Source organism: Danio rerio, chromosome 5 (assembly GCF_052040795.2).
Source record: "Danio rerio strain M-AB ecotype USA chromosome 5, GRCz13ab, whole genome shotgun sequence".
In the NCBI taxonomy this organism is placed as follows: domain Eukaryota; kingdom Metazoa; phylum Chordata; class Actinopteri; order Cypriniformes; family Danionidae; genus Danio; species Danio rerio.
The window spans coordinates 40,883,674-40,909,371 of NC_141025.1; the positions used below are offsets into that span (position 1 = coordinate 40,883,674).

General features: G+C 36.5%; 1 protein-coding gene across 3 annotated transcripts; it reads right to left on the reverse strand.

The window, feature by feature from the left end:
• Nucleotides 1-994: 994 nt before the first annotated feature.
• Nucleotides 995-25,698, reverse strand: prkg2 (protein kinase cGMP-dependent 2). 3 transcript variants are annotated; one of them, XM_087250941.1, is made up of 19 exons: nucleotides 25,579-25,698; nucleotides 19,913-20,412; nucleotides 17,329-17,495; nucleotides 16,220-16,333; nucleotides 12,622-12,727; nucleotides 11,791-11,854; nucleotides 10,440-10,517; nucleotides 8,288-8,382; nucleotides 7,982-8,050; nucleotides 7,798-7,896; nucleotides 6,149-6,302; nucleotides 5,905-6,041; nucleotides 5,606-5,695; nucleotides 5,395-5,536; nucleotides 4,415-4,578; nucleotides 4,162-4,284; nucleotides 3,980-4,042; nucleotides 2,917-2,983; nucleotides 995-1,983 (listed from the first exon to the last, which is right to left on the reverse strand). In XM_087250941.1, the coding sequence occupies exons 2-19, from the start codon at nucleotides 20,392-20,394 to the stop codon at nucleotides 1,888-1,890; spliced, it is 2,310 nt and encodes a 769-aa protein (XP_087107067.1). In that variant the 5' UTR covers nucleotides 20,395-20,412; nucleotides 25,579-25,698; the 3' UTR covers nucleotides 995-1,887.

Sequence of the window (25,698 nt, forward strand, 5' to 3'; positions counted from 1 at the left end):
AAGTGGATTGTCAATACCATTTTGAGTGGATTATGGCGTGTTTTTGCAATGCACAACTTTTTTGATTTTGAATGATGTGTGTTAGCCGTTATACTGTAAATACTGTTATACTGTACTTCTTATCTGTCAGATAAGATGTTGAAATACAGAGTAAGTGTTCCTGACCAGTCATCTGTTATACTGTGCTCAATGCGCGCACACACATAACACACAATACATCACTGTAGAGCAAACCATATTACTGGCATGAAACTTCTAAAACGTATGTTACTGATACTCTGCTGGCTGTTTCATTACCAAGTGATTTTCTGTCATTTCAAAACGCCACTTTATTTTCACTTTGTGCCACTCTTTCAGTGTGTTAGTGTGTTTGTTTGGGTTGGTTATATATATAAAAAAAGAAAATGTTGACTTTAGTGATGATGAGGCTCCATTTAAGTGGCACAAGATGCCATCTGACGATGACTTGTTTTACATTCCTATTAGATTGTATTTTTTAGATTATCAGTCCAGAAGGTGGTGCTAATCAACAGCGGTATAAGTTTAAAAGACCATAGAAGCAATGAAAATCGATTAAAAAAACTATAGTTTCAAACCAATCCAAATTTGACTCTTTACGCATAAAGCTGCCGACCGAAATTCGAAGCATCCTCCCTCCACATACACGCAAAGCATAATGGGTAATTTTACGTTCTATGAAAAAGGTCTATACAGTACCCATGCGGAACACTAAGAAAAGCAGGATGGATTCTGATTGGCTGTCCTGAAAAAGTTCTTAAGGGCTCTGTATACTTGAAATGTAGTTCTTTTTCCATCCTCGTTGGGGGGCAAATTCAAGTTCAAAAAGGTTGTGAGACGGTATAAAGTTTTCGAACATTCTGTTGCAGTAGGCAAGGTGGTAAATGTGTCATGCTCCTTGTGTGTAAACAACACAACAATAATGGCAGCTGAGAGAGATGAGATCAGATGAGAAGTGCCCCCAAGACATGCCACATTTTTACATTGTATTTTATTTGCTGCAAATAGACACTGAATGTAAAGGGGGTCGCACATCGGATGCGCCACTCCACAACGAGCTGCATTGCACCATGCAGCACAATACATTTTAGAATTTTAAGCATATGTTTTTATCGGTACGAACACCGGCACTGCAAGTCGGTGGCAGTCCGCAGAGCCCAGCCACGACTCAGGACTTTGGTGAGCTGTTTTGAACTATTTATTTGAACTATTTAATTTGAAGTATACTTGGGCCTTAAAATAAATTTTAAACATATCTTTCCTCTGCTTTTGTCATAGTTTAGTCTGTAATCATTATATCTGGAGTGACTTTTCAAGCCATATCTTTATCATCAGCACTATAAGTTATTATCCTTGGTGTGATCAGGCCTTTAGACTCTAGACGCCTTTCGCCCGCTGAGGGTAACCTTTGAAAGCTCATCAGGGCATTCGGTCACAGTCGCGGGTGGTTATTACCTTCAGCAACTCAAATACATGACATCACCAGCTCTTCTAAAACGAGGAACATCTCATCTTCCTGTCAAACCACAGACCTCTCCACACGTCCAAAAGTAAATATTACCAATGGTTTCACACCATCCTCCACGATCCCATCATTCTCACAGGCTGATCCTGCTTTGACATGTCAGTGGTCCAGCTTCTGTCAAATATGTTTACCATCACAATGCATGAGAACATGAAGACAGCGAAACAATTTGTTTCTTATGTCTCTCCGCCTCTGCTCTTCAGCCTCAAGTCAAGGAGTTCATTGTTGGGGCACATGAACTGCTTCTGTTGGCGTCATGGGCTGAGGATCAGCTGAAGAAAGGCTAGCAAATGACAAACAGCACAAGAGTTTTGTTTGAACACATGGGTGCATCAGGGGGTCAGTTAGAAGTCTGTGTCCCAGCCTGACATTTCATCTGGAGGGATTTCTTCTTCAGGAGGATAACTGTCAAAGTAACTGTGGTCAGTGGGTCCCTTCACCTGGAGAAAAAAGAAAGATGGAAGTGAAAATATGAAACTTTACTGTTCAAAAGTTTGAGGTCAAAAAGGGTTTTCCATTTTAACCATTTTACTGCATGCTCAAACAAATGGTTGACCATGTTTTTACTGTTTTAAATAAAGACTGTTTTAAATAATTGTTACACATACATTATTGTTGATTTACACAAAAAACTACACTTGATTTTGGTTTTATTGTAAAAATAAACAAACTAGAAAGCATGTTAAATGACAATCTGAAATATTTTTTTTCTAAATAAAGATGGTTTAGTATTCAAAGATTTTTATTCTGGATATTTTTAAATACATTGGTCTTACACTTCTTATTTTCTGATTTTTCATAGTATATGTAGTAAGTCCGGTACTTAAACTATAAAATCGACATATCAACCATTTGGTATTTTTGATATTTTACAAATTATGGGATGTGTTAAAAGAAATGTATTGAGTGTGTTAACTAGCGACGTTAGAAGTTAAGACATGCTATCCAGAAAACATTTTTGGTGGGGCAGTTAAAGAGTTAAATAATTTTTTTCTTTTATTCAACATGACAGGGAAGGCATTTCTAATATAGTTAAAGATTTTTATTTCAAATAAATGCTGTTTTTTATCTTTCTGATTATTATTAAAAATAATTTTAACGTTTATAATATTACTACAATTTCTTGAGCATCAAATCAACACATTTCTTAAGGATCATGTGACACTGAAAACAAGTTATGAAGCATGAAAAGCTGTCATCACAGGAATAAACTACAATGGAAAACTGTTATTTGAAATGGTAATATTTATGTTTTACTGTATTTTTTGTCAAATAAATGCATTGCCAACTTCAAACTTGTAAACAGTGGAGTATACAGCACAGTATGATACTACATTAAAATGACCTCTAGACAATGAGTTTGTGTCTCTTACCTCTCTTTTAAGTGGTGATATCAGATTTCGGGCTTTCAGACCACTCCAGCTGAAACCTGTAAACCATCTAAACACCAAAAACAACATACTGCCTTATTATAAATGAAATGCCTTTAAGTGACACTGACACAGATCTCAAAGTTAGTGTTTGTGGATCATGCCCACTTTAGAAGTGCCAAATGCACATATAATGTTTCCTAACATCATAGAAATCGTTAGCAAATGCAAAAGAGTAAACATCCAAGAAATTAAAGTCAGGAAGCATTTATTAAACACAATGCTGTGTTGTCATTTATGTCACAATTTTGACTGTTTTTCTTATGTGCGTGGTCATTTTGGAGATAATCTAATGTAAGCAACAGCATGGATTGCACTGCAATGTACATTATTCTGCTTATTTTTGTAGTGTAAACCAAGTAAAAGATGTGTTAGTTGGTAAATCACAGATGCCCACACTCAGTCCTGGAAGATCAGTGTCTTGCATAGTTTTGCTCCAACTTGCATTAGGTTAGGTGTGTCCAATTGAGGTTGGCGCTAAACTATGCAGAACTCTGACCCTCCAGGACTGAGTTTGGGCAGCCCTGTGCTAAATCATCTAGAAAAGAACTATGCAGAAAAAGGTGCACTACTCTGACTGAATTTAATAGGCTCTTTTCTGTTTGACTTGTCATAACCTTTGGCAGGCTTTAAGAAAACAATAATTTGGTTCAGATCAATAATGTGTGTTAGAAATTCTTACTCTTTAAATAAAATGATGTACATTTTTGGTATATAGATCACAACACTTTCAAGCCTACCCCATTCACAAGTATCTGCTAAAATGACTAAACCCCTCTAGACTTTACATATAATAAACATTCACAAAATCATGTTTTTGTAGTTTACCAGGAGACAATAATAGTGTAGTTATCAAAAATCCAACTTTTCAGACCTACAAAACCCCATTGCTGTGTAAATGAACAAGCAAAATGCTTGAAAGTTTTGCTTTTTAGTTAAAACGCTGTAGTGTAAATGTCACCCTTGTGAGTTAAACAACAGATGTTGGTGCAAACTGTTTTCTCACCTGTGCTTTTTAATATCAGTTATTCCATTCTTCAGGTTGCCCAGTCGCTCTGAAGGGTTTTGTCTTCATGAAATAAAATTAGACAACAAAACAATATTATAAAATATTGCACTGGGACCCAAACAGTTGCAGAAAAGAGGCGAAAGACATAAGATTGAGTAATGAATGATGCATGATCATACCTGCACAGCTTTCGAATAAGGTCACCTGGCCTCTTGGTGATCTTTTTCGGGAAGTCCATCTTCTCAATTCCTTTCAGAATGAATGTATATATAATCATCTGATCTGAGCCAGTAAAAGGCGGGCTTAAGGAACAATCAGATCAGATATGTCTCTGTTAGTTAGAGCAGGCTTTATATACGCATCTGTATTACGACACATCTTCCTCCACACTGTATTTATGACAAAAAAGTAAGAAGTTAAGCTGAAACAAACCTTCCAGTAAGAAGTTCAAATATCAGGATTCCTAAAGACCAGAAGTCGACACTAAGCCCGTGGCCTTTATTGAGGATGATCTCAGGCGCCACATACTCTGGAGTCCCACAGAATGTCCATGTCCTCTGGCCACACTTCAGCTTCTTGGCAAAGCCAAAATCCACCTGACAGAAGATAATAAAGGACTTTTCAAAACTCAAAACTTTGACACATCTAGCTCTAAACTCAGCTTTAGACCACAAATAAAGGAAAAATTCACACGTGTAATTCAGAAGCAGGATTAATGTGTTAAATTCTCAACCTGAATGAAGAAGAGACATTCTTACATTTATAGTCATTCAGAAAAAAAAAACTTGCGCAAACGGAAATATGTAATATGACATAAGCACATAAAATGTTAGAGCCTTTATGTAAACAGGTCAAATGCCACAATCACCCAATTGGTGACATTGCAAATATGCAAATAAGGACATTTAAAATGGTTAAGAATGTAAAGTGTAAAACGTTATCATATGAATACATATAAAAATTTACATGCATTTAATTATATCTCTTCCAAAAAACAAATTCAGTATCCCTCTAAATGATGCACTAAAAACTGTATAGTATGCAAATCTACTTTAATTAAATAGTAATTTAAACAAGTAAATCATCACATTTTTTCATTATGCATCCTTTATATATTAATGTCTTTGCTACAAATGTCGGATAATGCAATAATTTTTAAGGTCTAAAGGTTTGTTTGACATGCGCCTCCACTAGACAGATGTAAATTTACATTTCCTTAAGCTTAAGACTTGTCATCTCAGGCATATCATTCAAATAATGCATTACTTTTTATAAATGCAGTAAACGAGTAAGGCGATATTGTAATGCATTAATTTAGGTAACTTTCCCCAATGCTTCCCCAAGGATAACTAATTGTAGCGTGGAAAACCCTGAAGTGATTTCGAACTGATGTTTGCTGCTCTAAAGCTCACCAACTTGACGTATCCATCTGTGTCCAGCATCAGATTCTCAGGCTTTAGGTCTCTGTATATGATGCCATTATTATGCAGATAGTCAAAAGCCTCTGTTACACAGCCCACGCAGAACTTTGCAGTGTACTCTTCAAAACTCCCCCTGTATTAACACGGAGACACTTTTAGCATACTCCTCAATCCCGGAAAACATCCATGCAGTAGAGCTGACCTGTCCCTCAGAAGACTCCAAATCTCTCCACCCAGACAGGCCTCCAGCAGCATGTACACATACTTGTTGTCTTTGTATGTGCGGTACATTCTAGGAGCAAAAATAAAATATATTAGATCAAAACATTAATAAGTACATGTTTAATGTCATTTTTGGTTACACTCTTCAACAATTAACCCATGGGAGTCAGTTGATATCTTTTCTTCAAAGCAATTCACAATGAAATTACCAAGATATTTCCTAAAAATGTCACTAAACAGACATTTCTACGACAGTATGATCATGCTAGACTAACATACTTCACAATGAAAGGACAGTTTGTCTCCAGCAAGATCCTCCTCTCAGAGTAAATGTGCTCTTCTTGTCTGTTATCCACAATGTGCCGTTTCTTGATGCATTTTAGAGCAAATGTCACATTTTCATTCTTCAGTTTCACCTGGAACACAACTGGCATCATTATTGCTCATATCACTTTTTTATTCAGTGTAAATGATGATTTATGTCCTGAGGAGGAAGTGTGAATATTGTGAATAAACTTCTAACCAGTTCAACTCTGCCAAAGCCTCCGACTCCCAGAGTGGCAATAGCCTCGAGGCAGGTGAAGGGTATAGTGGATGCAAAGCTGCTCTCTCTCTCCTTTAGCTCGATCATGTCATGTGACACTGGTGTGTTGGGTGGAGTGCAGCTTCCTGACCTCCTGAAAGAACACGCAAGACGTTTTAGAGAAAGGAGATGATCAATATTTTGGCCATTCATTTTAAAACAGCCACTGAGCTATAATATAATTTCACAGTGACAAATCTGTGTTTTTAGCAGGTTAAAAAAATTCTGAAATTGTCAAAAATACAGTGGATTCAAAAGGTTTAAGATCACGTTGTAGATTGAAAATATTTGATCCCTTTAGATGGGATTTAGCAATAAAAAAAAACAACCAAGTGAAAAGGGGAGGTGGCTTAGTGGTTAGCACTGTTGCCTCACAGCAAGAAGATTGCTGGTTCGAGTCCAGTTGGCATTTCTTTGTGGAGTTTGCATGTTGTCCTCGTGTTTGCATGGGTTTCCCCCACAGTCCAAAGTCCAAGGTGAATTGCGCAAACTAAATTGGCCGTAGTGTATGAGTGTAGGTGAATGTGAGAGTGTATGGGTGTTTCCCACTACTGGTTTGTGGCTGGAAGTGCTGCAATACTGTAGTTGGCAGTTAATTGTGTTGACTTCTGAATTAGAGACCAAGCTGAAGGAAAATGAAAGAACCAGGTGAAAAACATGTGACATTAACCACTGTTTGCAGAAAATGCTTGGAAATGTAATATTGTAAGTTCACAAAAATTCAAGAGAAACATTTCATTAGTGACCTCACAACAGATATACAGATAAATAAGCAGATGTTTATAAGTGAAATATGCTGCTTTTAAACTAGTCAAGATTTTAAATTAACACCACATAATATGTTAAGCAATTAGCAATGCGTAACAATCCTAAGAATACAAATTGTCACACTGTTTCACACTGATTCCATAGACTAACCATTTTTCATAAAAAACCTTTTAGTAAATTAATAGTGTAAATAAAATTATAACATGTAGAACCTTTTACAAAGTGTGATGAAAAGCTTCTGTGGGCATTAAGAAGGTTCTACATGGAACCACTCAGGTCCATATAAAGTGCTTATTTGTTAAATATGTATGTAAATGGTGGATTCATCAGTCCTGGCAGTTGGAGATATGTGAAAAATATTTTTCCTTTAAGCCTTGATGCTGTATGTGAAAAACTATGTTTACAGCACAGTACTTCATTAATTAATTCATTCGTTCATTTTCATTTGGCTTAGTTGCTTATTTATCAGGGGTCGCCACAGCGGAATGAACCGCCAACGACTCCAGCATATGTTTTACGCAGTGGATGCCCTACCAGCCACAACCTAGAGCTAGGAAACACCCATATACTCTCACATTCACAAACATAGTCTACGGCCTATTTTGTTAACCTAATTCACCAATAGCGCATGTCTTTGGACTGTGGGGGAAACCCATGCGAACAAGGGGAGAACATGCAAACTCCACACAGAAATGCCAACTGACCCAGGCAGGACTCAAACCAGTGACCTTCTATCTGTGAGGCAACAGGGCTAACCACTGAGCTACCGTGATGCCCACACAGTACTTTGAAATTATACAAAAAAACAAACCAATACTTACTTAGCATTTCTTTTCTTATCATCTCGTGCCAAACTATCGACATAGCTCTGAAGATACTTCTTAAGCTCGTCAAAAGTTCCAACAGTCTGACTGAAAGTTCTGTAAGAAGATAATGTTGTTGTTACTGAGTACAGAGCTAAATCAAAATCAGCTGAATGATGGTGATGTTGAAGTGAGAACTCACTCTCGATCGATCACAAGGCACTCCACACCATCCTCTTCTGCGATTATATTTGCAGATCTCACATCATCACTGTTGTGGGACAAAGCAGGAACTCATTAAGTGTGTTACACGTCAACTCAACTCAACAGATGTCTTCCAAAATGAAAAGTTTATGGATTTGTTTGTAATAATATTCTGTTAACTAATAAATAGACGACATGAATGTTCTCTGTTGCTGTGGGAAAAGTCCTCATATACAAAAAGCTTTTTAAATCTGGATTAAAGTGGGGGAATGAAAATGGAGCAGGGGTTGAAGAAGAGCAGCACCTGATGAGGGCCTTCTCTCCGAAATAATCCCCCTTCCCCAAGGTGTTGATGATCTGAGGCTCTTCATGATCCTGTGTGCTCTGTGTGACTTTAATCTGCCCAACACAGAGAGACAGAGGTCATGTTACAAAAAGTACCAAGAACAAAAGTTGTTTTTATATTGCCTTATTTAATATGTATATATGCATAAATATATATTTAGTCACTTTATTATATAAGGACATTTCAGAGAAACACAATTCAACAAATTGTATCCAGTTATAACTGATATGGAAGAACTGGGGTCGGTTCATTGAATTCTCAATCCTGTAAAATGATCCATAAAACCACAGTGACCTGCTTGACCTTACTGATAGGCCATTTTTTGGTGGCCAGCACTAATGGCTTTATTCCCAACATGCTCTCGGACATGGTGGAGACAGGCTGACGAGAACCATCATTTCCGGTAATTAAATTCTCTCTCCCTCAGTAAAACATCGTGCTTCCCCCCCATCTTGAGCGACAGTGGGGCAGGAATCAACAGGGGATCCGAGCCTGGCGAGCTCATGCTAAACAGTTCCTGTTGCTTCCCAGCGGAGAGTCCTGTCTCTTAACCCCTTCAGTGTCGAATTACTGATTTATCTGAACGCGCTCGACCTCCCACAGCCCCACATCAGCATCTGCAGTGAAGTCCATGAGGATTAGTGGACTGGAAAAATGGTGCTGCATGTGGGTCAAATCGCTTTTGTTTTTGTTTTTTGATGGTTATCTCTAGCATCGAATGGGTTTGTTCATTATTGCATTTACACTATTTTTAGCTATTTTTAAGTTTTACAATCAACAAAAATAAGGTAGAAAAATGACTTTCTATCATTTCAATTTTGAAAGATGGTGTTTTCTAAATAAACCTGAATTTTGGATGTGCAGAACAGCAGATTGGAAGTGACTATATATATGCATCTTAAAAGGCCTCATCATCTGACAACAGCAGACATATACTGTACAGAAATAAGAACAGCTTTTGTGAAATTAAAATAAGAAGTGATTGTAGTAAACAATGTAAAGGGCTGACAGTATGATCATATCACAAATGCAAATTCAATCTGATCCAGTGTCATTCAGATTAGGTTCAGTCAGGTTGATGCAGATGTTTACATGAAGGCTGTTAAATCTGACAGATTATCTGGTTGCATGTACTGTAAACATAGCCATTTTTGTCTTCTTGTTAAGCAAATGGTTATTTGAATATGTATAAAAATTTTCACTGCTTCTGTGAATGCTAATGTTTTATAATTACTGTATGAGCAGTGTCTTATTTTCATGTAGTCGTAGCCAGTTCTGTATTAAATAATCTTTATCTTTTTTTAACATTAGATTTTGGCCAATCATATATTAGGATAAGAAAAAAACAAATGCCCACAGAGCAACCACTTCATTTCATCTTGATTTTTGTATTTAGTGAAATGTTAATCAAAAAACCACACATTTGGTTATCTGGCCATTTTTAAAGCCACAATACAACGTTTAATATCGCAGTGTTAGTTATTTATTTAAATACAGGTATTTTCAAATTTCCTGAAAAGAAGAAGGTCTCGAACTAGGATGTTCAAACTCAGTCTAAGAGGGCCGGTGTCCTGCATATTTTAGTTTCAACCCTAATTAGACACACCTGAACTAGCTAATCAAGCTCTTTCTAGGTATATACTAGAAACGTCCAGGCAGGTGTGTTGAAGGAAGCTGAAGCTAAACTATTCAGGACAGCAGTCCTCCAGGACCAAGTTTTAACACCCCTGGTTTAGACAAATGACCCCAGTTTCACAGACAAAACTTATGACTAGTCATAGATTAAATTTCATGCTTGAGTTGTCTTAATTGAAAATAATTTATAGTGAGATATCTTAAAATATGTCAGCACCATAGATTTATCTTAGAATGCACACTGCATCCTAATCTGTTTTTCTAAGTAATTTTTATTAAAGCTGTTCAAATAAACTAATTCAACAAAGGTCTAGTCCTAGCTTCAGCTATGTCCTGTTTGTGAAATGGGGCCACAGGTTTATCCTCTGACCGGAACAAAATGTAATATCATGGACTAAGACATAATTTAATGTTAAGCTTAATACACATAATACAGTAACACAAAAGAAGTTGACAAGAATATACTGCAATTTACCTTTCCATTGGCAATTATATAAAAGGTGTTTCCTTCCTCTCCCTCCCGGATGATGTAATCTCCTTTATTATAATACTCCTGAGCAGGAAACACAAGACAAAACTTATTTAGCTATTGATTTTACCATCCAGCCACTGCTGTCGTGTTCCCGGAGAGATTCCCCTCAGGGAGACAACAGGAAGGCTGTCATGTCTGCTTCCACAGGGATATCAGAAGAGACATCTACTACACATACATATTTCAAACAATGTTTTGTGTCAGTTTTGTTGATGAAAAATTGACAATTAAAACATTTAAGTTCAAACTCTTTATATTAAAAACAATTATAAACTCGTATGAGAACTGGTAATCTTTCAGAGTAAGCTTTTACATGACCAAAATGTGTCCATTTCCTTGAGGACTCTGTGCTTGAACTGCTATTCCTTCAACTATTGGTAAACAAGAAGGCTTTTTCAAGCAATTTACAAAGATAATGTTCGATTTACATAGGAATTTAGTGGATTTAATTTAAAAGTAAGCTCAAATCTCATCAACAATGTTTGACATAATGTTCTGCCAAACTGATTAATTTAAGCATTTGATAACATTTTAGTGGTCCATCAGATCTCAGAGTCTTCATTTCTCTGGTCCTCGCTCTTAACCGATCTCCACCCCCAACTGTCTTTCTGACAGAGTTCTGCTGTTTCATTATGAGCTATCTAGGCATGCCACACTCCGCTTAGGGTCTCAAAACATTTGTTCGCTTCTCGTGTCCCGTCTGCATTCCATTTCCCACTGTTTAATGATAGAGTTCCACATTATCTGCATGTTTCAGTCCAAAACATCTGGGCCACTATTGGGTTACATTGCTTCCTTACCCCTAGAGAGGAGAATATAATCAACTCCATCGGAGTGATTGAATAACGACATTCTCCCATTCGACCCCAGGGGCCGACAATCGAGAAGAATGTCCTTGATGTTTTTTCAGCATGGAAGAACACGAGGAGGCTTATTTGACGTTGAGTTGACAAAGCCCACACTCTTTTAGAAAAACTCACTTTGGCCCCTCATGGAGAAATGGAATAAATCAGTCAGCAGCCTACTGTGGCTGCTGCAAACATCTTTAACAAATCACTCGTCCCCTCGATTGGAGCGAAAACTCTGCTCTGTCTTAGTCAAATAACTGTGGTAAAAATATACTGGGCCAGGTGGTGAAAGATGGAATATCAACACTGTTTGTTCAGAATTAGCACTTCAGAGTGAGACATCTGAAGACTATTCACTACAGATGGGTATATTGGATCAGATGGCATTGGTAAATCCTTTTTTTTAACCATCAGATCTTACTAATGTTAAAAAATGTTTTTCTTACCACCTCTAAGCAGTCCACAATCTTTGTTAGCTTGTCCCCAGGAAGACTGGCAAGAAGTGAAACACTGTAAAATAAAATAAAATAAAATAAAATAAAATAAAATAAAATAAAATAAAATAAAATAAAATAAAATAAAATAAAATAAAATAAAATAAAATAAAATAAGATAAAATAAAATAAAATAAAATAAATGTTAATAAATTTAAATAAAATAAATAAAATAAAATAAAATAATTAATTAAAAAATAAAATAACAAATAAAAAATATAAAATAAAACAAAGCAATAAAACAAAATAAAATAAAATGTTAGGACATTTGTAGAAGACAAGCCATTTTTTTCATACTATTTCAATAGTATGTTAATCATATTGGCTTAAATTTTGATCTATGATTGTCACATGACTAAACTGATTCCACCAATTTAAGACTGCCCCTTTTACTCAGATAGAATCAATGGTTATGGAGAACAGTTGTGTTTATTTCATCTTGTTAGATAATATCTCTATATCTTTGCTCATTAGAATGTCTTTGAGAGGCCCTAAATTGAATTATGGCATTTTCATCCTTTCATGTATGTTATTTAAACAGATAGTTATATAAGAAAGGCCCCAAAGGTCACTTCAAGCAGACCGTTAAGGCCACTGACCTCTACATTATCAATAACACGGCTAATACAAAAAAAAAAACTAGCTATAGGTTGTGTGTTTGATCTCCACAACACTTCACACAAAAAACACTCTTTGAAGTTTTCCCGTCAGCTAATGCTTGGCTACACATTATGTGGTAGGACACCACAGTAAACAGTGGGAGGGATGAACAGTTTGCATTACCTTCTCAGGAAGTTGCGGTATTGCTCGTGTCGAGCCTCGGCAGTCATGCGCATGATGTTGTGGAAGACTTCTCGATCCAGAGCCCATGTCTTCACATTGCTGGCCGCTGTGATCAAAAACAAAACAGCAGGTCAGGGAAATACCAGGAGCTCCCTCACTCCTCGCTGAGTGTCCATTTAAACTTCAGCGGTTCAGTGACTTCAAAACAACAGCTGCTTCTAATAGGCCCATTAGGAAGTCATTACATTTTATTGTGGTGAATTAGTAAATGAAAATGTTGAAAATAAAATACGCAAGAGTGAAAAACTATTTGTTTAACATTAGTAATGTTAAAAAGGGTTACTATGTATTAATTAGATTATAAACCTTTAAATTTTGCGAGTGAGTGCACTGGGGCGCAGATTTAGGATAGATAGAGGGGACTTGTCCCCACCAATATCCACCGACCATAGAAATGTCCCCACCAATAATTTAATCCACTTTTTAAAAATCGTGCTGTCAACATTAACCTAGACACGCAGAAAGGGTTAAATCATGTTCTCTCCTTGAGTCCTCCCGCCCCCAAAGCGCATATGGACATTTTGTTTGGCTGAGACTTTCCCTACAATCATGTGAGAGGCTGTGGCTGCCTTTAGATATGAGCAGTGCCAGTGGATTGTTTTTTTTTCCCGTGTATGAATAAGGTATTTTGGGTGACACACAAGTGAGAATGGTGACAGCAAAAAAAAAAAAAAAGTGGACATAAGGTGCTTTTTTAAAAAAAATCTAAGCCACATAAATGCAAATTCGCTACTGAATGGATTATCTTGAAATCTGTTAAAACTTGTTTTAAATTAAAACACTGAAGCCTATGGGCAAATAACAAACTGGCCAGTACATTTAACTTTCCTCAGTCAGGGTTTGTCCAGTTGAATAATTAGAAAATTTTTAAAATAATAATAATAATCCAACTTCTGGGGCCTCATGTACGAAGACTTGTGTTGAATTCATACTAAAAACATTGCGTACGCACAAAGCTGTAAATGTGCGTATGCAGTAAAAAATTCTGATGTATGAAACACTGCGTACGCCGAATCACACGCATATTCTCTTTGTACATCTGAATGAACCTGAAACTGAGCGCACGAGCGCAAAACCCCTCCCTGCCTCCTCCCCCGTATTAACATGCTAGTTATTATACTTTGGCAAAACCCAACAAAAAAGCAATGGCAAAAGCAAGCAAAAAGAGAAACTTTGAACAGAATGTGATTTGGAGGTGCTGCTTTCGGAGGTAGACCGGAGAAAAACGGGGTTATTTGCAAGTTTGTCCTCCAGAATTAAAAACAAAAGAAAAAAATTGAGTGGGAGAGTTTAGCTGATGCGGTTAACACAGTTGGGTCTGAACATCACACTGAGTGGATTAAAACAGAAATAGTGCGATGTATAGGTGTGAAATTTTGTGGCGACCATAACAGCGTGAGTGGCGTAGCACGTAAAACACATGACAACACGTTTTGACACGTTCGAGCATGAACTCGGTTTGAATACAGCGTCTGATGAAGACCTTCTTTTTTCCCCCCGCTACATATCAGATTTTGACTACTCTTCATCAAGAGGAAGACAAGTAGGAATCATTAATAAGTGTGTGCATCATATATTATTTGCACATTTATTGAATGAAAATGTTTCTGATTCACATATACAAATTTCTTGGCTTCAAGTGGCACCTTTATAGCAATGTGCGTACAGTCGATCACTCCGATTACATTGGGAAAACTGGCAACTGCTGCAAATTGCGCTTTAATGTTTGGCTGGTCAACTGCATGGTATGGAAACCTTATATACCTGCTAGACATGCGGATGAACCTGTCCCATACAGCTGCCATTACACGACTCAAAGATACTTGGTAGTGTGCAATTTAACACAACTGCTTCTGGAAGTCGCCAGTGACTCTTCTATACAGCTTAAAGTGACATTTGAAGGCTTAACTATGGTAATTAGGTTAATTGAGAAGGTTAGAGTAATTAGGCAAGTTATTATAATAATGATTTATTCTGTAGACAATTGAAAACAAAAGTTAGTTTAAAGGGGCTACTAATTTTGTCCCTAAAATGCTTTTATTCTAGCCGAAATAAAACAAATAAGACTTTCTCCAGAAGAAAAAAAATATTATCAGACGTACTGTGAAAATTTCCTTGCTCTTTTAAACATCATTTAGGAAATATTTAAAAAGGAAAAAAAAAATTCAAAGCGGGGCAAATAATTCTAACCTCAACAACTCTATGTATGTATATATATATAAATGGCGACGCAGTGGCACAGTAGGTAGTGCTGTCGCCTCACAGCAAAAAGGTCGCTAGTTCGAGCCTTGGCTGAGTCAGTTGGCATTTCTGTGTGAAATTTGCATGTTCTCCCTGCGTTCACGTGGGTTTCCTCTGGGTACTCCGGTTTCCCCCACAGATCAAAGACATGGGGTACATGTGAATTGGGATTGGCTAAATTGTCCATAGTGTATGAGTGTGAATGAGTGTGTGTGGATGTTTCCCAGAGATGGGTTGTGGCTGGAGGGATATCCGCTGCATAAAAAGGTGCTGGATAAGTTGGTGGTTATTACCGCTGTGGCGTCCTCTTTTTTAATAAAGGGACTAAGCTGAAAAGAAAATTAATGAACGATTGAACATATATATGAGTGCATATACTGTGCATGTGAATGGCTGTATTTAATTTTCTGTCATGTTGTGTCTGGTGTAAACAGCCAAATTGCTTATCACTGCAAATCTCCTCATATAGCGTGTTGTTAGGACACAGGGTTACAATGCAATCTGCTCACCTAATGTTTACGTTTGTAATATTTTTATGTATTATTTACATTATTATAATATTTATATTATTTGCTAATTAATAAACACCTCGTGTGGAGTTCTGAATCTGCATCTCAGTTTGGATTCTGCAACTGTCCACTGGAGGTCGCATTTCGGTCACGGGCACAAGCCTTTCTGACTGAATGAATGAATGAAATAAGAGGTTTTCCACCAAGGCAACCCGGGGTGCAGAAATTTTACTGGCTAAACTGGCATTGGACAGGTTAAAAGAACTAAAACTGCATTTTCAAAGCAAAATATCTGACTTCAGCATTGTTTTTTTTTAGATAAACATGAATGCTCACTTGGCATGTTTCTTAAATATCCGCAAACATATTATGGTATTTTTATGCTTTAGAAGGGTCAAAAATTATAATACAGCACCTTTAAGAATAAACCTCCGGGAGAATGTACAACTTAACATGATAATACTAACAATAAAAATTTACTCTAAATCAAGAGGGATATTATGACTACAGTCATTTGAACACACAAACAAGTAAATGAAATTACTGGCCAAACCAATGAAATTACCGCTACAAGACAAAACAATGGTGTTTAGTTCAGACTGGTGTTTATCGATAGCCTGAGGCTGCATGTGGCCAATCTATGATCACAGCGTGAGCTGAACACAAAAAAAGCTGTTGCACAAGGACAGCCTGAATTGTGTGTGAATCAATTACGTAACATATTTGTCAAAAACAGAACTACACTACTGTGGGACATCACAATGAAAAAGAAGAAATGAATACTTCACCTTTGACTGATGCAGTCCTGGTGCAATTGTACAAGATGGCCAATTCACCAAACGTGGTCCAGACTGCTATTGATGTGAGCAGTTTGTTGTGCTGATAGACGTCCAGCTTGCCATCTATAAGAGGAATTAGTATTTAAACACAGATTATTTGTGCTTTCCAAATGTAATTGCAACTTATTTCACTTTAAATTGTTTGCCCTGTTTGTGAGTTTGTTCTGATTTACTCTACAGTGATAAAATTGACAACTGCGAGTAATAAGGGCTGTAACCACAACAGAAATTAAGGTGGACAAGTTCCTACCATAAATTAGAAATCGCAAAACTGTCCCCAACAATATTTGAGATTTTTGCTTTTGATTTGGCTTTAGCTTTAGCTTTTTAAAAAGTGATCATCACTGTGAACGTGACTGAGATGGCCATTTCTATTAAAGATGGGTAAATTCGTTTCAGAAAAAAAGCATAAATTGTGACAATGAGGTTGTGTAAGACTAATCTAACAAAACAATGCATATTTGACAACTGTTAAATATTAACAAATAATGAATATAACTGCTACAAATGTTAAACAAGTAACAGTAATATGCTACTAAAAAAAGTTAATGTCAAGCCCTGTTAAAAATAATATAAAAAATTGTGGTAATAGTTTATATGAAATTACGAATAGCCTATCCAATAACAGGGCATTAAATTACACGTTGTTTATTTCTTTGCATTTTAACTTAGTAAAATATAAAATCATGTTTCTCCTCATGTTTTGTATCAGATTTTTTTATTTTTTTGTCTTGAGTCAGTGTGCCAACGGTTGTTTGCCCTTCACTTTTTTACTTGCTCCATCAGCCATGCCCACTCCTCCCTCTGCTCGCAGTGCTCCATGCCCATCTCAGAGCATTTAACAAAAAATATAAGGTACTACTTATCACCATCTTTAAAGATATTGTTGATGTGTAGTAATTAAAGTGGTTCCTCCAGGATTACGAGCAAAAAAAACATTTTAGTGCTAATTAGCATCATTTTTAGATTATAAGCAGATATATAACAGTCTTAAAGTTTTCTTCATGGTTTTGCCTAATCAGTGTAATAAAACAATCAATTATGCAATGGATTTATACCTGCAAGCACAAACAAGTGGTTTCCAGGCTCTCCTTGTTTGATGACATATTCTCCCTGCTGGTAGGTCCGTTCATACATACATTCCACCATGTCTTTGACCTGCTGCACTTCCAGTCTCCTCAGATACTGGTTCTTATTCAGAGCATCTGTCAGGAGCTTCTTTACACTGTTGGAAAGACATTGACAACAAAGCGGTGACAACAAAGACAAGCTGTCAATATTTGCCATGAGACAATCAGAAGAATAAGATAAAGATAAACACTGTTTGACAGCTGTGACATAGTTAAACTTGGATCATATGGGATGACCGAAAACAAATTATTCAAGTGGGACTAATTGGAAAGTTCACGCTATGAAGCACACCAGTTGCTTTATTTTCACTGTTAGAATAGAGACTGGATAATTAATCTCAGCGTGATGTTTTGCAGGGAGATTAGACCAATTTAAGCCTTCCAACATAATGACTATCTGTGCACATGGTCTCTCCTGAGCTTAGCATATGAAAAACATACACTAATTACCAAGATGAAGAAATAGCACATCTAATTTAGCTGTTGAGGTTGTTTGATGCAGTAATGAATATTCCGGTTTAAATTCTCACACATACAGTAAATAATGTGAACTCATACACACACAAAGCCTCCCAGGGTAACCTATTAACTTAACTTAAGATATTAACCAATAGTTAATCAAACAAAAAAAAATTTAAAAAATAAACTGCCTTTTAGAAAAACGGCATTTAGATCAGAAACACACTTAATTTTATTTAAAAACATTAAGTTTGATCATGTCAATTTGTTTTTGTCTCTTCTTCTTTAAAACAGTTTGGCTTAACAATCTCAACAACCAATGAAACAGAAATATTTGAGACTGTATTTGCACATGTGATGTGATGGTATTTTGGGAAAGAGGTAAGTTCATGAACAACTTTGTAAATGTATACTGTAATGTACAAATGCTAACGCCAGGCATTATACAGTGAGGAAAATAAGTATTGAATATGTTACCATTTTTCTCAGAAAACATATTTCTAAAGGTGATGTTGACTTGACATTTTCCCCGCATATGCAAAGAAAACAAATCTGATTAGTTTACAAATTAAGTTATGCATAATAAAATGAAATGAAGCATGGAAAAATTATTGAACACATGAAGAAAGCGGGGCGTAGAAAGGTAGTGAAAGCCCAGGCAGCAGCTCAAATCTGTCTGTAGTTATTCAGCATCCCTCTGCCCTTCGTCAGTGTAAATGAATATTTCAGCCCAACATCTACATTAGCAGGATGATGAAGATGGACATTTTAGCAAGACAGTAATACAAAACAGAACCAAGGAATCTCTCAAATGAAAAGAGAAAGAAAGTCAAGCTGTAAAACGGCCCAGTCGATCACCTGACTAGAACCCAATATAAAATACAAATTAAAGATCAGATTTGATAGACGAGACCCCCAGAACCATCAAGATTTTTACCATAAAGATGTGGAAGTCTGTGAAAACACTCACACCTTAGCAATGCATGTGATTTCATTCTCCATATGAGAGGTGTCTTTAAGCTGCCATCACCAAAAAAAAAAAACCTTTTACATAAAGTATTAAATATAGTAGTTCAGTACTTTCTCCTTCATTTGTCATTTCATTGTTATTACACATAACTAATCTTTCAGTTCGGGTTTTTACCAAAATGTGGTTCAACTCCATGTCAACAGCTCCTATAGAAATATTACTTACAGGAAAAAACGTGATGGCAGAGGGTTTTGAAAGAGTACAAAAACTGTATTCATTAACAAAAACATGAATCAATGGATGTTTCAATATACAGATGTGGCTACTGAGAACGCTCGTTTCTTCACACACAGTGCTGCAATTTGTCACGTGCAGTGCTGCAGCAGCAAAGACCGCCTTTTCATTTAAAAAAAAAACTTTTGTGTTTCACGCAATAGCCACCAGGTGGTGCAAGGAACAACTGCTTTTCTATTGACTTTTCAATTGTCGAGGGTTTTTGTCACATTTAAAAGGTCTGTTTGTGCATGAAACATGCGCATTTAGGTGCATGTATTTGTGTGTGAGAAACCGGGCAAAAGAGCACTCGATTCAGCTCTGTCGATGACGCGAGCGGCTGGGTCTTTTTCTCTTTTTATTTTGGAGATAATGAATACATATTTGTTTTCACATATGAATACAACAGAAAGACATAAAACTTTACAAATTACGTATCCACTTTTGTAGGCTCAACACAATTTCATAGATCTAGATAAAATAGCCTAAGCTATATAGAAACCATTTGAAGTATACAAATTTCGGATATATTAAAAGCATTAAATAAACCAATATAAAACAAACAAAAGCTATAATGATTTAGGTATATAAAGTATAATATAAATGGATTACACCATTTTAAGTCATTTTGAACTTTAATTTTACAAAGGCCTATCTGAAAAAAGATTTGAGCATTTTCTAAAATGCATGTGAAGCATTTTTTGCTTTATCAATGTTTTTTTTTTAAATCTAATCACATTTCTTTAAAAAAATACAACCATCTCTGTAGAAATTTGTCCTCAAAAACATAAAATAAATCAAAGGTCCCACCTCTGCTCTTTCCAGACTCGTGCGCTCTCGAAGTAGAACTTTGGAATCCCACTGGAATCATACGTTCTGGATGAAGGCTCTGCTGATACTCCAGCTTTTGCTCCTTTTCTCCTGTTGAGTGTTTCTCTGAGCAGGCCTGTGAGACCTTGACTGACTTTCTCCTTGAGGGGTGAGGGCAGGAGGCCCAGCTCCCCTTGACTCTTCAGAGCGTCCTGAAGCTTGTTGAGCTGGAGACACTTGCTCCTTAACGTGTCAGAGATCTCAGAGAGGGTCTGCTTCTGCTGGGCCAGCTGCTCCTCCAGATGCTTGATCTGAAGCTCTTTGGCATTCAGGTCTTCATCCTTCTTCTTCAGATGAGTCTCTAATTCTTCCACACGTACTCTGAGGACTTGAGGAACCAAGCTCGATTCTCCATTGTTTTTGGATTTGGCCGATCCACTGACCTGCTTTAGAGGGTTCAGCTTCATCGAGCCATTTCCCATTTTGCTGCTTTAATTTCACTGTAAAAGGCAATCAGATTCAGACTCATCAATAGAATAACATCATGTGATTAGATTAATTACTTTAAAATATAAAGCGTTAACATATTTTAATCCTAACTTTGCTTTCTGTTAGGGGTCTTAGAGGCAATTTAATGGCTTACGATATTAACTAAAAACATGAAACAACTGTCTTTTATATTACTTAAAAGACACAAGCGAAGACAAACTAGCAATCGACAGCTTTATTTTGTTACTAACCAGAATGAACAAAGATAAATAAATAATTCATCCATTCATTTTCTTTCATCTTAGTCTTTATTCATCAGGGGTTGCCCTGTCGCCCTGTCTTATGGCCAACTTATCCAGCAGATGCCCTTCCAGCTGCAACCCAGTACTGGGTAACACCCATACACTCAGCCAGGACACAAACCAGCAGGCGACAGTGCTAACCACTGAGCCACCATGTCACCCAAATAAAAAAAAAATAATGTAAAAATTAGTTCATTGTTCGTGGTTAGTTAATAATAATCAATGCATTAACTAATGTCAGATAATGGGTCCTCATCATATTGTATTAACGTGTCGTTAAAATTAGCAACATTAGGTACCTACTTAAAAAAAAAAACTAATAACCTTATACATATGACAAAGGCTTGAAATTAACCTTTTTGATCACCAGCCGCTGTGGCTAGTAGTTTTTCAACATTAATAGCCACTCGCCATTTTCACTAGCCACATTTTTGTTGTTGGAAAAATATATTTTATATGCAGAAATTTGACTTTGGCATGCTAAAATTTCTTGATTTAAATTTTGTGTTATGTCTACAAGCCTCCTCATTCAATTAACTTTTTTGTGTGTTGTGTATGACCTTGCTCAATGAGCATGAGCAAATGGGTTGTGGTTTCATGGTTTGCATTGCAATTAGTTCATATTTCACACAACTTTTTAGGGTTCAACATTAAGGATTTAACATTTTTTTTCTCTGGCCACACCAAACATAACTTAACAAATAATTATTTCTTATCTACAAGTTTTAACTAATAAAAAATACATAAAAACAAATATAGCTGTATACATGCATTGTATTTGGGAAGTTAATCTCCTATTAAAATAATGTTATTGTAAAGGATGATAATTAAACCATAAATAAGAAAAGCAGGTGCAAAAGAAAGCTGGTGAAAACATACCATGTTTGATAATGAAAGGATGATTACGTGCACACAGTCAGTTAACTTTAGGCCCAATAATAATCTGTTCAAAAAATGGTTAAAGTGAAGCGGCAAAAAAACTCTCGAGCTGCTTAGGAAAAAAAATGTGGAGTCCTTGAAACCAGCAGGACTGTGCAAAAGAGCATCACTTTTTGTCCAGTCTATTTCAAAGAGAACTGATCACACAAGTTGCATTTGCAGGCAATGTTGCTTTGCGCAAGGAAACAGGAGCGCACACAATTTATAAACACTCACACACATCACATCAGCCATGTGCACGATATTAAAGCCCTCGTCAGTTAATGAAGAAAGCGTGCGTCTCACCATGCACATGATCATCCTCTCATTCAATATTTACCTGCTTTCTTTTGGTCACACGAACATTTAATTTGTCAGTCGTGCTGCTTCTTAATGAACTACAATATAAAATTACTTCAATAAGCCAAAGTGGCTAGTGGGAGCGGCTCTCTAACCCGCCTCAGCTGAAATCTACAGTACCTGCATTTGGCGGGTGTGAATGTTAAGCCCTGCATATGACCCCAAACAGTTTATAAAACAGTGTATCAAATTAACTTAAAATGAATTGCTGAAATAGAAATATTGCCTCTGCAACTAGCTGAAATAAATTATAAATTGGGGCAGCACGGTGGCGCAGTGGGTAGTGCTCTTGCCTCACAGCAAGAAGGTAGCTGGTTCGAGCCTCGGCTGGGTCAGTTGGCATTTCTGTGTGCATGTTCTCCCCGTATTTGTGTGGGTTTCCACCAGGTGCTCCAGTTTCCCCCACAAGTCCAAAGACATGCGCTATACGTGAATTGGGTAGGCTAAAATTGTCCGTAGGGTATGGGTGTGAATGAGAGTGTATGGGTGTTTGCAGCTGGAAGGGCATCCACTGTGTAAAACATATGCTGGATAAGTTGGCGGTTCATTCCACTGTGGCAACCACAGATTATTAAAGGGACTAAGCTGAAAAGAAAATGAATGAATGACATTTTACATTTTTAAAGACCGGCAGTTTTTTATTTATTGAGAATGCTGAAATGTTGATTTTACAATATTTTCATTTATTTATTTGTTTGTTTGTTTGTTTGCTTTTTATACCAACATCTCTCAGGGACTCAGGGTCAACACGAGTGTGTGATTGCACATGGTGTATTATTAATTATTCTAATGAATCGCAGATTGTCATTTTGTCCTTTTACCAACACAGATTTTTATAAATAATATAGATAATGCTGCTGGTCTTTCTGGGTGTGTGCTGATCATTTGTTGTCAGATTTGATGCTGCCATTTGTCTCCTACAGAACACAACTTTGATGGTAAAGGTTAGAGGACCCTCCCCAAGCCTTTCATCTACCTGTCATGTATCTCATTATAAGAGGCTTAGACAGTGCCACAAGTCTGAGTATGATACTCCATATTTTCACATCTCAGATAAAGAGCGAAAGAGAGATCCGCTGGCCCCAGTGATTTAGAGCTAATCAATAATTTAGAGGCACAGTAATACCGGATGGCACCAGCACCCTGTGAGTGTGCAGTAAACGCTCTTTCTGGACTGTCTGCTGATGTCATAGATTTCATTGATGGAAAAAAAATGAAATGGGATGTTTTGAATTTCACTATGGCTTACAAACATCATACAATGGACACTGGACTCTCCCACCACAGAGAAAATGCTGGAGTACAATCACAGCATTTACAGCACAAGACCTCATACAGATGCCTGCAACTCCATACATAAACTTTGTTAAAGACACAGTGTGTAACTCAATGAGACCGTTATTTTGTTTGCATTCAATCTAGATGGTGAAATCACAGGAAATTTGATTATCCTTATGTTGTTACATCATTGAGAGACTTGACTTGTGTTATTTAATTTAGACTGGATGATTATATATATATATATATATATATATATATATATATATATATATATATATATATATATATATATATATATATATGTATATATAAACTTGGATAATACAATATAGAATATCTAAAAAATGAAAAAAAAATATTAAAGGGAAATTTGATTATTAATAGAATTTCTAAGATAAAGTAAAAATAAAGTGACATGTTATACATTAATTGTTAGACAACAAGTTAATGTTTTGACATCAAAACAGTTTGAATCCCAACAAAAGAAAATATTAGTTGATTTCTTGGCCAATTGTTGCCTATTTTCTGAGGAATATATTTGAATTTCTTATATTACTACTTTTTCTCTTTTTTTTTTTTGGAATAAATGTTATCAGACCTGTATAGTATCCTATATTAACATTTTACTGAACACAATACTGAATGAATTTAGTAAATCTCTCTATTTTTTTCCAGAAATATCTAGATTTTAAAAAAAAATACCAAAAACTAAATAAAATCATTCATTCAAAGGGATGTGATATCTTTACGTTTTTACATTACTTATTGTAAGATGTATTTAGTTTAGTTGCAGTAGCCTATCCATCGTAACTTAACTAGGCTACAAAAATAATGTAAGGACTATCCTAACCAACTTAACAAGTAAAATGCACATCTAAACGAACAAAATATTAACGAACATTATGGATATTAGATATTCTAAAACACTCAACATGTTACTTTACAGTATGTTAAGCTTGGCTGCAGGAGCCTTATGCAGCCGTTACACCTGTTCTTCCCATCTGTGAGCAGGCTAAGAGCTACTGAGAGACAAAGTTTGTAAATGGTTTTAAATGAACGAAAGCCCTACCGTTTTGTTGTAAAGGAACTTTTCTTCGACGTATCTGTGAAAGAACCAAAAGACGGCAGAAATAGAGCTGTGTATTCGGTCAGCAGCGCGGTTCACTCACCACACACAAACACAGAGTCGCATTGGGCAGCGTTTGTTATGTCTCCACGATAGTACTGTAACTACACACTCAGACCCTGAGCAGTCGCGATGCCGCCGTGATAGCAGGACATTTTATTGATCTCTCTCTCTCTCTCTCTCTCTCTCTCTCTTACTCTCTCTCTCTCTCTCTCTCTCTCTCTCTCTCTCTCTCTCTCTCTCTCTCTGCGTCATTATTCAATTATTCATTCATTTGTTGGTTTGTTTTCTGAATAAAGATCCTGCAGAATGGATTAACACGTTAATGGATTATTTATTCATTTATTAATTTTCTTTTCGGCTTAGTCCCTTTTATAATTATGGATTGCCATTGCAGAATGAACCGCCAACTTATCCAACATATGTTTCAAGCAGCAGATGCCCTTCCAGCCGCAACCCAACACTGGGAAACACCCATACACTCTCATGCACACACACACACACACACTACAGCCAATTTAGCTTACCCAATTCACCTGTACTGCATGGCTTTGGACTGTGGGGGAAACCGGAGCACCCTGAGGAAACCCACGTGAACACGGGAAGAACATGCAAACTCCACACAGAACTGCCAACTGACCCAGCCGGGGCTCAAACCAGCAACCTTCTTGCTATGAGGCAATCTAGGTGAAATGCTATTGCTTAAATGTTAGCACCATGATTTGAATACCATAAATCTGTAGATTACTAATGATAAAATTTGTTGGCCAAAACAGTTTTGAGGTATTGCTAAGTGTAAGCAACAAATATTTGTCTTTCAAAAATTTGGGGTAAATATTTGATAGCAACTTGTCAATTTACATCTACGATGCTTGAAATGTATTCATGCTTTGACTTTCTGGCTAGATTATTGTAATCGGTTACTAATTGGTTGCCCTATAGTCCTTATAAACAAACTTTAGTGATTTCAAAATGCAGTAGCTAGAGTGCTCACTAGAACTGAGAAGCATGATCATATTAGTTCATATTGGCTCCGTAGTAAACATTGTATAAATGTAAACATTCTAGCCCTAACCCCTAAAAGCTTTAGCAGCCATTTCAGCGAGCTCCTGATGTAATTACAGCCCTTTAAAAACTGTGGCCAATTAATAATAAGGGACATTCTATCAAAAATATACATTTTTACTTACCAAAATTGTGACAGGGCCTGACTTAAGCCTGTCCTTCTCAAAAAAATCACATTAAAACAAGAAGAAAATGATATATTTCAATGATAGAATGCATTGTTGATCACTGTCAGCTTCTCCTCC

What these genes read in the sequence shown, in the direction of transcription:
- prkg2 (XM_087250941.1), bottom strand. Translation starts at nt 20,394, where the DNA reads ATGGGAAATGGCTCGATGAAGCTGAACCCTCTAAAGCAGGTCAGTGGA. An exon ending in GCTTTGGCAGAGTTGAACTG is followed by an intron (nt 6,042 to 6,148) that starts GTTAGAAGTTTA and finishes GTTGTGTTCCAG; the next exon opens with GTGAAACTGAAGAATGAAAA. An exon ending in TGGAGTCTTCTGAGGGACAG is followed by an intron (nt 5,537 to 5,605) that starts GTCAGCTCTACT and finishes GTGTTAATACAG; the next exon opens with GGGGAGTTTTGAAGAGTACA.